Source organism: Nesoenas mayeri (assembly GCF_963082525.1).
Source record: "Nesoenas mayeri genome assembly, chromosome: 4".
In the NCBI taxonomy this organism is placed as follows: Eukaryota; Metazoa; Chordata; class Aves; order Columbiformes; family Columbidae; genus Nesoenas; species Nesoenas mayeri.
Window position 1 is genome coordinate 70,605,653 of NC_137540.1, and position 12,831 is coordinate 70,618,483.

Sequence of the window (12,831 nt, forward strand, 5' to 3'; positions counted from 1 at the left end):
GCCGCCCTCACCCGCTCCGCACCCGGGCGGGGCCGCCATCAGCTGAGCCAGCCGGCCGCGGGGGGCGCCGCCATGACTTTGGTTGTCGTCCGCCGCCGCCACCGCTGCTTCGGCGGGGAGGCCAATGGCGGGCTGTGGGGGGGACCCCCGTGACCGCTGACCTCGGCGCTTCAGCACAGCCGCTGCTTCCCGGCCTTTCTTGTCACCGAAAAGGCGTCTGTTGGTTCCAGCAGCCTTAAGCATGATACAAATTGTGATTAATTTGGTGCCGCCAACAGTATTGGCCCTTTTTGTTGCCCGTGGGGCTTCCCAAGGGAGTGGGTCCCAGCGTTGCGTCCCGGGGACCCGCCGTGCGGGGACGGGGACGTGAGCTGCGGATGGGGACACCCAGGGGCGCTGTGCTGCGGGACAGCGGCAGCTGACATTAATAAATCGGTGCTTTTTCATTGAGGGACTGAGGGTGAGGAGGGTCCAGCTATGATTGCCCAGCGCTTTGGGCTTGATGGGAGTTGGCAAGAACATCCCCGATGCAGAAGAATATTGGTGTTTAGCTGATTTGCTGCTTTATGTTTCTTTAAACTCATCCCTGTTGGCCACTGAGTGACACAGGAGGCACTACAGCTCCACTACACTCACTAGAAGCAAAACTAGAGTGTTCATTCTTTCTTTTTTCCTTTCTTTCTCTTTCTCTCTCCCCTTTCTTCCTTTCTTTCTCTTTCTTTTTTTTCTTTCTTTTTTTCTCTCTCTCTCCCTTTTCTTCCTTTTTTTTTCTTTCTCTCTTTTCTTCCTTTCTTTTTCTTTCTCTCCCTTTTCTTCCTTTCTTTTTCTTTCTCTCCCTTTTCTTCCTTTTTCTTTCTCTCTCTCCCTTTTCTTCCTTTCTTTTTCTTTCTCTCTCTCCCTTTTCTTCCTTTTTTTTTCTTTCTCTCTCCCTTTTCTTCCTTTCTTTTTCTTTCTCTCTCTCCCTTTTCTTCCTTTCGTTTTCTTTCTCTCTCTCCCTTTTCTTTCTCTCTCTCCCTTTTCTTCCTTTTCTTTCTCTCTCTCCCTTTTCTTCCTTTCTTTTTCTCTCTCCCTTTTCTTCCTTTTCTTTCTTTTTTTTTCTCTCTCTCTCCCTTTTCTTCCTTTTTCATCCCTGTTCATCTATAAGGGGGGAAAGCCTGAGCTGAATCACACACAATAATGGAACACCAGAAGCACTGGTGCTTTTGGGAGGGTGTCGCACACATGTGCCCTTAACTTCGCTGAAGTTTTAAACGAAACAAACCCGGGTACACCAAGCCCTTAAAATCAGCTTCAGCTTTCGGTGCTCGTGGGCCCGCTTCCGCCCGCCCCGCTCTCTTCCTCCCTTTCCCTGCCTTTCCTAGAACCAGCAGATCGAGTCGGGGCGCGGCGGAGAAAGAGGCGGCGGCGGCCGCCGCCCCCTCCTTTACGCGCTCCCCGCCCAGCGGAGGCGCGCGTGCGCGCGGCGGGCGGAGGGGGGGACGCGCGGGGCGGGCATGCGCGCGGGCGCGCGCCCAGGCGCCTCAGTTCAGGGGCGCCCACGGAGCGGCCGCCATATGCCGCGGCGGCTGGAGCGCGGCCCGCCAGCCTCGCCGTCGCGGAGCGGCCGAGCCCCTTCTCCCGGCCTCCTCCTCCTCCTCCTCCTCCTCCTCCTCCTCCTCCCAGCGGCGGGCCCGGCCGGAGCGTTTCAATGGGAAGTTCTCACTTACTAAACAAGGGCTTGCCTCTAGGTAACCGCCTCGCGTCGCGCCGCGCCGGCCTGGTCGCGGCGGTGGGGACCGGGGGGGGGGCGGTGAGGGGAGGGAAGAGGCGGGTGGGGGGTGTGTGCGAGGGGGAGGGGGGCGCGATCGGCCCCCGGCGCGCTTTGTGTGCCCGGCAGCGGCCCCTCCGCGCAGCCCCCGCGCTGCCCTGGCGGCGAAACTTTGCCCGGGAGCTGCTGGGGGAGGCGAATAAATAAATAGAAATAAATAAAGAGGAATAAAAATTAAAAGCGCAGTCGGAGGATTAGAATTCGGCTGAGGGTACAATCATTTTTAAATTAAAAAAAAAAAAAAAGTGAAACGGCGCTAAAACTGAACTCAGAATATTAATTTGGGGTGGGTTTTGGTTTTTTTCGGGTTTTTTTGCTCTTTTTCCCCCGGTCCCGTTCGCCCTTGGGGTGAGCAGTGCCCTGGCGTTGAACTGCGGGGAGACGCTGGTGAAGTGCCATGGAGGGAAGAAAAAAACCCCAAACAACAACCAAAAAAAGCTGTGCTAATATTTCAATAAACAGGAAGTTTAAAAGCAGCGTTTTATTGCTGTAAAAAAGTGCTTAAGGGCCTGGTTGTTGAAATGATTTTGCTGAATGTGTGGACGGGTTATGTGTCTGAGAGGTAAGGTTCTTTGTAAATTTCTCTTTTCCTTTTTTTCCTTTATTTTATCTTAAATATTGTGCTAGCAAACGCGTTTATGGATTGCTGCTATTTTTTAAGGTAGCATGAATAATACGCGTGGGGTGATGTTACAGATATGCCTCCAGAACTGCTTGGCATAAATTATCATGCTAATCTGAAGGTAATTTTTTTTTTTAATTTCCTTTCTTCCACCAGACATAAGGAGACAGAATGTCGATTGTGTTTATAAACATTATCATTTTGTAAGCAAATGATACCGAAATAAGGCTACAAAGCAGAGAATGAGCCTGTTTACCATGTAGTTATGAGTCAGTCTGCTGTGCTGCTTTGTCTTCCTCTAAAAAATTAAATTTGAAAGTCAGGATTTCAGTTGTACCGATCTGGACAGAATAGTGGTAGAAAACACTGTTACCAGCAGTGATTTTAAGAATTTCACCTGTTGTAGCTTAAATTTAACATCACTTTATATTTTAATAACTGTTGTGCTTACGAGGAAGAATGTTTGCTTTTAGGCCATGATGGAACAGCTAAAGATAATTATCCCTTTAGCCTCATTGGAAATAATGAGGCCTAATAAACTAAAGTGAATGTGTACTTTTTTCCCAGTGCATTAAAATTATCACATTGGTGATGTACATATGTGTTTCAAGTGCATCACACTGATTCCTTCTCCTGGGTCTTAGAAGATGTAAATATTCTTATTTATTAGCATTCGAGCCCCTTGGCAAGTAGCCTGGTGCCCTTATTAAAATATTTTAAATCTCATTATTTAACCCCACTAGGAGGGGAACAAGAAGATACTAAGAAAAATAAAATCTATATTTCATTCATTTTAGCTGAAATCCCATTTTAAGAGTCTATATCCTTTATAAATAAAAAGGGTTCAAAGGCTCACAGTAGTAGGAAGATAATTGTCCAGTGCATCTCTTTGTTCTGTGTTCTTATCTGTTTTATCTATTTTTAGCTGTGCGTTGGTGAAGCAGGCATGTAAAATTAGCAGCCCAAACAGCTAACTTTAGTACGATATTTTATAACGTTGCTCTTTATTGACCTCCAAAGGCAGCAAGGTTTCAGTATTGGAGTTCCTTAATGTTTGACAAATAATATCCCCTTTGGTTTATTATTATGTCAGCCTTCCCGAGAGTAAGGTAGTAACAGCATATTTTGTCCATTTCGATTTTACTGGTGTATTTCAAACCAAAATGAAATAAAGAACCCGCTGCCTCCAACCTGCCAAATTTTTTTGTTCTGAACAAGAAATTGGTGGTTTTGGGGTGGCTGCAATTCATAAACAGAAAAGAGAAATCAGGAGATTTGAACTATTCTCTCATTTTTGTCATTGTTCATGTAAAATAGTACTTGGGATATGAATGGAGTTTCTCTTTTTATTTTGTGGCATCGAGGGCATAAATTGGTGTGGGGTCAGTGATGTGTTCTCTGTCTTTCTGTAAACCCCCCCATAACATAGATCCAGTATTTCTCCATCAAGTTATGTGTTATTTTATTACTGAATTGGTAAAAAAAATAGTAATTATCCTGAGAATTGCTGTAGTCACACTCAGTAGAAGAGTTTAGTCAATGAAACTGCTATTTTGTAATGAAACTACTACAGTCACCTTTGAATTTTTCAGTTCGGTGTTGTCATGTAATAAGGATTAGCTGGAGCATGCAGCTTTTGAGCATGCAGTATACGACCTGTAAAAAAGCTCATCATTGTAAATATTGTATCTTCTGTGATGCTTTATCATAATGTGGAGTTCCTGATAGCGTGACAAAACAAATTGCAAGTGTCCTTACGTTTGTCAGTTTGGTTAGCTCTTAACCCGTCCTTCTGTATCATAAAGATAAACGGCATGTGCCCTTTGTTAAAAATGTGCAGTGCTTCAGTTTACTAATCTCTCTGTTTCTAAGAGTTATTGTTTTATTTACAATGTAAACAGAGCGGTCGCAGTACTTAGCCAGGAGCGTGATCCGAGAGATTAGGATTGGGCTGGATACTGTGAAGTGTTATTATACAAATACAGCAGCACGCTTGCCAACGTTTTTAAATGTAGGATCAGTCCCTCCTTAGCGAAGAACATCTACTGCTGATCGGTGACTAAACTGGCTTGTCTCTTTTGGGGAGAAAGTTGACATTATCCTGAACTATCTGTTTACATGAATACCATAAGAATTTAAAAAAAAAAAACAAAACCAAAACCCAACTTATTTTACAAGAAAGTAGTTTAAACAGGGCTAAGTGTATGGCAAGGCACAGATTTAAATGGCTGTTAAGTAAAGATGCTGAGAAGCAACATGATCTCTAATTTGCTTATGTGAAATATAACACTGAAACCACGCAAATGTTTTGCACTACAATTGCTTGTTGCCATTTCGTCTTTTCTTAGCTGTGATGAATTGCTAATAACTAGGGTTTCCTGAAGCTTATCTGGAGAAGTTGGCTACTTTTGTGTTAGAGACCTGACTTTTAGAGTAATATTCAGGTTTTTGCCTCCCGAGCCAGCGGGGAGCATTGATGAGGTGATACTCTCCAGCATGTGTCAAGCTTTCAAATCCCTGAGCAGTTGGCAGGAGAGCAGCAGAGCAGCCTCGTCTGGGGCTCCCTGACCTTCTGGCCCCATAATTATTTATTTAGTGAGAGAGTGGAGATGGAGTTACACGTTTAATGCATGTCCTAAAACTTAAGGTGAGGATAAAAGTTGTAGTACATAGCCCTTTAGCCTTAGCTGCTCTGCAGCACGTGCTTTCTCTCTACCAGACAGTGTAGCAGCGGATTTACTGTTTGGGAAGAGGGAAGTTCCAGCTGTGTTTTGGGGTCTCTTTCTCCCCTACAGCCTTGAGAGCAAAGATGATGATTCATCTTAATCTACGTTTTGATCAGGAAAAGATAGCAAATGTGCATTGCAGATAAATCTAAAATTAACATTTCCTGCTGAAATATCAGCCTTTGCTCCCTCACCAGCATTCCTCTGGGAAGACTGGAGAAACATAGCAGCAGCATTTCCAGTTCTGGTGGGCGTTATAGGATCTCTGAGCTGTGATTACGACACGATCTTTTGTGAGGCACAGGAATCCTCAGCCCATCTCCCCAAAAGATTAGTGTGCTCAGAAATGTTTTGGGAATCTGGTAGCATGAATGCATTGCCTGAAATTGATGTGCGACCTTATGTGGTTGTGTTGTGGGGAGGGGGAAGAGGAGTAAGTGTTTCAGAAATTGTTTATGGTGTGAAAAATGGTTCAGTGAGTTCCTGGATTAGGCTTTTTTAACTGCTTCTTGGGCTCCGTCCTTTGATGCTCAGCTTTGGTTTGGTGGTTGAAATGAGTGAAAACTTCAAATTGTTTTTAAACCCAATCAGAGACCTATCCAGTTCCTCAAGGAACACGAGACAGTCCCTGGGTTGGTCTAGTTTGTGCTGCCTTGTAGGTGATATCACAGCCCGGGCAGGGAGCGTTTGGGGCTCATGTTGGGGACAGTTAGCGTTTGGGGTGCGTTGAGCCTCTGTCACACCCCAGATGTGGGACAGGAGCTGGCAGAGGGATGGCCACCCAGACCGAGGGCTCTGCCTCTGTGGGTGCTGCAACAGGCAGTGCCTTTAAAAAGAAAAAAAGTTAAGTAATAACAATTAAGAAAAGCTCACAAGGTAAATTTGTATTCCAAATAAAAAGAAATCACTCGAAAGAAACATCTGGAAAATATCTCTATATTAGATGAACAGGTTAATTTTTTTTGATGCGCAAAACGTAGCATGTTTTTATTTGCCATAGCATAACCATTTAATTTTTGAGGGAGATGATTATAAATTAACTTGTCTCTTCTGTGAAATATTTTTGTCATTTCATCACAAACATATCATGTTTCCTATATTATTATTCTGTTTACTAATTATCTAGTTTGTGTCTAATCAACGAAATTGGAAATTGACATTGTCTTGGGTTTGTGGTTTTTTTTTTTCCTTTTAAACTAAACATTGTTACTGCTATAGTGTGTTTCATGTTGGTCTTTATTTTGGGTGACCATTGCTTAGCTCTGCATTTTCATCTTTTATTATACCTGCCTTTTTCAAGGGGTTTTTGGAGGATCCTTTGTGCAGTGTAGGAAGCCAGAAGGGATTGTCTACAGAAGTCAGAAAAAAACTGCCCTTGGGGCTGGGGACAGTCATTCAAAGTTGTTGAAAGCTGGGAGGTTTTTTAGTATAAAGCTTTTTATTTCTGTGACATACGAAAGCTTTGTAGCTCCAGTATTAAAACATGAGGTAATATGATTACATAATTTTGCTTTATGTTAGGTATCTGAAGGCTTATTTTAATAGTTGTATTACAGGCCAGTGGACATCCCTTACCCGAGCCCAAATCACTTTCAACGAGTAGTGTCACCACCGTTACATAAGTCTGGAATGAAAGTCGCTCATGCTTTCTGACTCTGTGTGTGTGCCAGAACTTGCCACGTTACCCCTCCTCTCTTTCAGTCTTTTTTAGGGGAGCCCTGATGCCAACTTAGCAAAAAAAAAAAAAGAAACAGAAGCAGATAAATGTTTCTTACTTGAGTCACAATTCCAAATTCCTTTTTGCAGTCCAAACTTCTGATTGTTGGATGTGCACTAATGCTTTTCCTGAACAGCCCTTATATTTTTTGACAGATTCCATGTTCTGCTGTTGTATGTGGACACACCCTGTGATAAGGTCTGTCCCAGCGGGGTGTGCTAGGAGCTTTGCAATTCATTCTCACAATGAATGCAACCTGAATGCGCAACCTGACAAGAGCATAACTATTTTGCTGCCTTTTAAAGCAAACGTTGCTTTTGCCACCTTCTGCGCTCGGTTGATGCGTGACCTTCAGAAGCAAGTGGTGTCTGTAGCTGGGAAACCGTGCTGGGCAGTCCAGTGTTCTGCATGTTTGCCTGAATGTGTCTGGTCTTCTGCAAAAGCGATGTAGGCTGGATGGTCAGAGCAGGGCCTAAACACAAGTAGGTAGTGGTTTAGAAAAGCCTGGTTGTAAGGGCAGCAGAAGAGTGGTCCTGCTTTCTGTTCTGCTTATGTCAGAGCCATGTGGGGGATTGTCCCTCCCACCCTCCAAACAAGATCAATAGGAATTAATTAGCCTGCGTCTGCCTTCTGATGACAGCAGGAGTGGCAAATCCGACTCTCCCGGGCTCTCCCTGCTGCCGTATCCCTTTCCTATGGCAGGAACACGCGCTGTGTGCCGCAAAGCCTTGAACATGCCCAAGGTGCTGTCGTGCATCACGCTCAGCCAGTGCACTAGGGAGCCAGAACACAGAAGAAACCCGGGAGAGAAGCAGCAGCGTGGGTTATTTTCATCATCTTCTACTACATGCATTTATTTTTTTTTCACTCTGCAGAATGTCATCGTAGCCCCTGGGTGAGTCAGAAGTTGAGAGAAGGAGCCAGAAAGGAGCTGTAGTGAGCTGAGCGCTGCCAGTCCCATTGGGCTGATCTGCAGGAGGGTTTGCTGGCGGGAGCGCTGCCTCGGGCAGCTATTACTCACACGGACAGTCAGCGAGAGGTGCCACTGGGGGCTGGCACACAGTCGTATCTTTGCCATTGGTGCGCATCCCGGTATCTTTAATTCATAATTGCAGAATTGCTGTTGGCTTCTGTAAGATTTTTACCTGAACATGGATTCTCAGAATTAGGCTTCTGTTTAAGCCAAACTGTCCAAAATTACCATTGCTGCTTTCATATTTTCAGCACGGCACTCTCAGCCCTATAAAGAAAATGTATAGCTTAGCAGAAACAGTGGCGTGGAGCACTTCATCAAAATTCCCAGATGAGTCAAGTTTCATTAGATGGTGGCAGCCAGTTTGTCTCTCGCTGAGTACAGAGCTTTAGTCTTTGCACAGTCACGCAGGACAAAAGTGTTTAGTAGAGATAACCACAAGCCAGTCTCCAAACTCTTAAACTGATATTTAAATGTTTTTTTTCTCTTTAATGTGTTCTACCAGATACGTTGAGCTGTTTATTTTCAACCAGATAATGAGCGTTTTTGCATTTGTGGTCTACCAACCATCTTAATGTGTCTAGTGCTCCACTGAATAGTATTAATGTGTATCACAACCTTTCTCATGCTTATTTTCCTGTTCATACAATTGGCATTCCTAAGAAGTGATCTTCAGTAACTCAGTGTTTTGTGTGTACTGTTCCCAGTGTTAACGTACTATTTATTGACTTAGAAAGGTCATTAAGATACTGACCAAAGCCACTGTGGTGTTTTAGATTTTATTTTGTGTTCTCAACGAAATTCTCTCCAGCGTGTTACATACAAGTCAGCCTCTGCTGGTTGTGCTTCTTTCCTAGACTGCCTTGTGCCAAGGTTACTGTCTTTCATTTCTCCTGACACTTTTTGGTGGGGAAAGTCTTGGTCATTTTGGTTTGTTTGCATTAGCTTTCAGCATCCTTTAAGATGAAAAAAATGCAATATCAATTTTCAGTGTGTCTGTAAACCAGCTACTTGCACCCTCAATCAGGATTTGTAGTTAAAACTGCAGTCAGTTTATTCCTTGGTTCTGTCAAATTTTCATTGTCTTTTCTGCTTCTGTGAGACTGTCAAAAGCCCATTTGACTTGTGTTGAATTTGCAGATAGTTCTTAACGTGGAACCTTTTCTTGTTATCCTGAAACTAAAGTGGCTTCCTACATCTATTCTGGATGAGATTCAAGGTCAGCAGTTTAGCCACCAAAGCACAACTTAATCCTTTGTGAACTGGGAATGCAGCACAACCAGACAGCAGATTTTTATTTTTATTTTTTACAAGCAAAAGCATCATCTAAGAAAATAACCTTTTATCTGTTCAGAGCTGGATGTATTTTGGCCACGTCAGTCTAGATAAAAAGCATGTCTTGCATTTTTTAAAAGCTTGTGGGAGGAGGCTCGCAATAGAGGCTCCATTGTGCTCTGGGTACTGAGAGTACAGGAAATCACAAATTAGCTATGACGAGAGTATTGCAGGGGAGTTTTAAGTTTACTTAATTCTCATAGTATTGTATGGTTTTCAAAGAGTTTCACAATACATTGCCTTTTGGGTTTGGTGGTGTGTGTTGTTTGTGTTTGGCAGTTCAAGGCTTTCTTACCACGTCTTTGTTCAGAAGGTTTCATGTTTTGAACCCTTGAATCCAGATGACTTTCCTTCTTACTGTAAATACAGAGGCACACAAATACACTTGGTATTTATCTCATGACCACCCTGCAGCCATCTAAAATTTAAATCTAGCATTATGTATTCAGCAGTGAGAACTTTCTCCTTAGAGCAAGCAATAGAAAAGGATTTAAAATAGGAATTTGAAGTAAGCTGTGGGCACAACTCTTCCTTTCCTAGCAGATTTTGATCCTGTGCAATATTAGTTATTCAGGTTCCAGTTGATGTAGAAGAAAATTGGAATAGGCTTAGAAATCTGTAGGATCCTGTCTGCATCCTGCATACTAAGCCAAAGTTATTCCAGGATAGCACTTCTGCTAAAAATTTGCCCAACGATTAGTTTGGCTCAGTACTTGTAGTTGAGGAACAAGTTCTGTCACTCAGATGGAAGAACTAGGATTATGAGGACTCTCCAAAATAATGGATCTTATGTTCTTAGTCCAGTGGATAAAGAAAGTACAGTGTACTGCATTGAATTGCTAATTTAGAACCTGAAGTACTGTGAATATTACAGTTTCGCATTTATTTTCATAACTTTGCTAGCATCTTTCCTCTGGACTTGTTAAATTTTATTAGTGATTTCTCTGAGCTTTGTGGCTTTGTTTTAAAAAAATAGAGTAAAAAAACCCAATCTGTTAACAAATACATAAATAGTAAATGTTTTCTTATACCCATAAAGAAATAAACCAAACCCCACAACAACCCAAGAAGTTGAAAATAAAGTCTAGGGGTTTTTTTACTGTCTTGGGGCTGCTATCTTATAGAAATGATAGATTTTTTTAAACTGTGGTTTACACAAGTCTGGCAACAATTGAAATGCCCTAAAGATGTATTGGCAGGATTGCATTTTTTTGTGCAGAAAGAAAAAGAGCCTCAAAAAATTATCTAATTCTCTCTCAGATTTTCAAAGAGAATTAGTGAAGGTTAGTTTTCATTTTAGAAGACTAATTCCAGAAAGAGCATTAGAAAGTGATTATTTTTATAAATAGTAAATAACATAATCTGTTATATCTAAGATTTCTTTGATCACAGAAATGCATAGTGAAAGAAGCAGTCCATGAATAAACCATATGATACCTGGGAAATTGCTCACATTTAATTAACTCCAATTTTAAATCAAGTTAGTTAAGCTAGTGCAAGCATGTCTGAACTCTTGTTCAAGTGTAAATTAGGCTTATTTCACATTTGCATTAAGATATTTAGGAATCAGCAAAACCAAATCAAAATGTGGTACTTTGCAACACCTTTGTATTGCGTATTTGTGTTCTGGTTTCCAAGCGTACTTTAGCATAAATACAAGTTCTTTGTGTGGGATTCGTAGCTCTCTGCAGAAGGAACTGTGCTGAAGCACCTGTGTTGGGAAATTAATGCCCTATATGAGAACTAAATCGCCTTGAAGTCCTTCTCTTTTTTAATTTGATTGTACAAGAAGTTTCACTTTACTTAAAATGTAAGTATTGAAGTTAAATGAGGTGCAGTGTGTCTGACTCAGAGGGCAAATTTGGTCTGATTGTTGACAGGAGAATTGAAGGAGCAGGGAGCAGAGACAACAATGCTGGCAAATGTACTACATGGTGGTAGAATGTCCCACGTGGTCTTGTTGGTCATCCCACACTTGCGAGTAGCATCAGGAGTGACCTGGGATAATTCACTTTATTTCTCTGTGCATTCAGTGCGGGTGGTGACGGTCGGGTTACTTGGGAAAGCTCTCTGGGATCTGCTGGAAATGGCATCAAATTAAAGTAGGATTCTGTTGTTAATGGTGCTCTGAGTATGTGTTTGGTAGGTCTTGTTTAACATGGGGAAATGGTTTGGGGAGGCAGGGTGTTTTCCATTGTGAACTGAGTTAAGGTAAATGCACTTAGTAAAAAAGAAACAGCTTGTGGCTTGACCAAACACTGCACTGGACAAAACGTTCTGCTGTGATCGAATGGCTTTTTTCAAATTAAAAATGTACTTTACAGCATTAAAGCTCTTCCTCTTTAAACAGCAAAAAAACCCACTCCTGTGTATTTGAATTGGGAAGTTGTATTTCACCAGTTAGCTTAAGAAAACACATGTGCAAACAAACCAGCAAAATGCTGTTAAGTGATGGGGCTACAGCTCCATGCACTGTGCACTGAGATATGGAGATGTTATACACTGAGTGCTCGTGCTCCTGCTGAGATACGAAGCTTGGAGCAGAGACATGATTGTAGAGCTATTTTTACTTAACAGTTGAACTTTGGAAGAGAAGTAGTAGGGGATAATTTCTTTCAGTTTGGGTTTGCACATTGTACAACTATTAAAAACTTCAAGACGACTGTTGAGTAAAGAGAGCTACTTGAAGTGCCAGATGGAAAAGAGCAAGAAAAATGCCTTCTGTTTAAAACAGAAGAATTTTGCTCGTTTGTTTTGGGGTCTTCTCCAGTCCGCAGAGTTGCCCTGCCCAGCAGGCAACTGCTGTGTTGCAGTTGCTGTCATGGGGTCCATTCGGATATTAGATACGTAGCAAGATGTGTTTCTCTCTCATTAATTGTCTGACAGAACGCAGGCTCCAGGTGGCATCCAGGTCTGCACCACGGCTTCAGGCTGCGTTGCTGAAATTAGGACGCCACTTTTTTTAGTTCCTGCTTGCATTATCCAGTAAGTGCCTTTACGGACACTGCAAACATTTCTGCTATTCTAGAAATGCCCTGGCTTTCTCGAAAGCTGTCGTGGTTTTGTGAAATATGATATTAGCTGTTTGGTTTGGATGCAAGACCCCTCGATTCATTCTTTTGCAGAGTAGTCGAGCATATTATGTCCATTTTATATGGATTTAGTTCAAGGCCTGTGTTAGTTTCTACATAACTTGGTATAATTGGAAAATGTGAAAAATGAGGAGTATTCTTCAGTTGGCTAAAATTTTTAAAGGGCGTTTTTTCCTGCCTGCATCTGGAAGCCAGCCAGGTGAAAGTTAACATTCCCACAATACCTTTTCTGTGGGATAATGGGCAAGTTCAGGGCAGCATTCTTTCTTTCATTTATATAAACAGCCTGTGCTGGCCAATGCTATGGGAGAAGTGTTGCCGAACATGAAATTGTTGCTGTTTGCCCTTGCATTTGTTGCTTTGTTGACAGTGATTTTTTTCTTTTAATTTCATTATTGTTCTCTTGTTTATATTTAAATAATATGGAGTCTAATGCTCTGTTACCATTTAGGATCTTGCCTAAGGCAATGCTGTATGAAAAATTGATGTTCTCTACGGACGATTTCATACACAGTAGAGAAGCGATACAGCTCTTACAAAACCAACTTTCAGAAGCTTT

The 12,831-nt window shown here is 42.4% G+C and overlaps 1 protein-coding gene across 8 annotated transcripts in view; it reads left to right on the forward strand.

Annotated features, from left to right (window-relative positions):
• Positions 1-281: 281 nt before the first annotated feature.
• The window catches only part of CTBP1 (C-terminal binding protein 1), a 69,118-nt gene continuing 56,568 nt past the window's right edge, over positions 282-12,831 (forward strand). The window contains exons 1-2 of one of the 8 annotated variants that reach the window (XM_080343918.1): positions 1,712-1,727; positions 2,469-2,550. Coding sequence is in view for 2 of the 8 variants with exons in the window: in XM_080343913.1 (XP_080200039.1) it covers positions 1,688-1,727 (40 nt within the window). In the remaining 6 variants the exon portion in view is untranslated. Of the gene's footprint in view, positions 1,728-2,309; positions 2,551-7,780; positions 7,953-12,831 lie in introns of those variants that run through there. The other 7 variants (XM_080343913.1, XM_080343912.1, XM_080343916.1 and 4 more) reach the window with 7 other exon arrangements.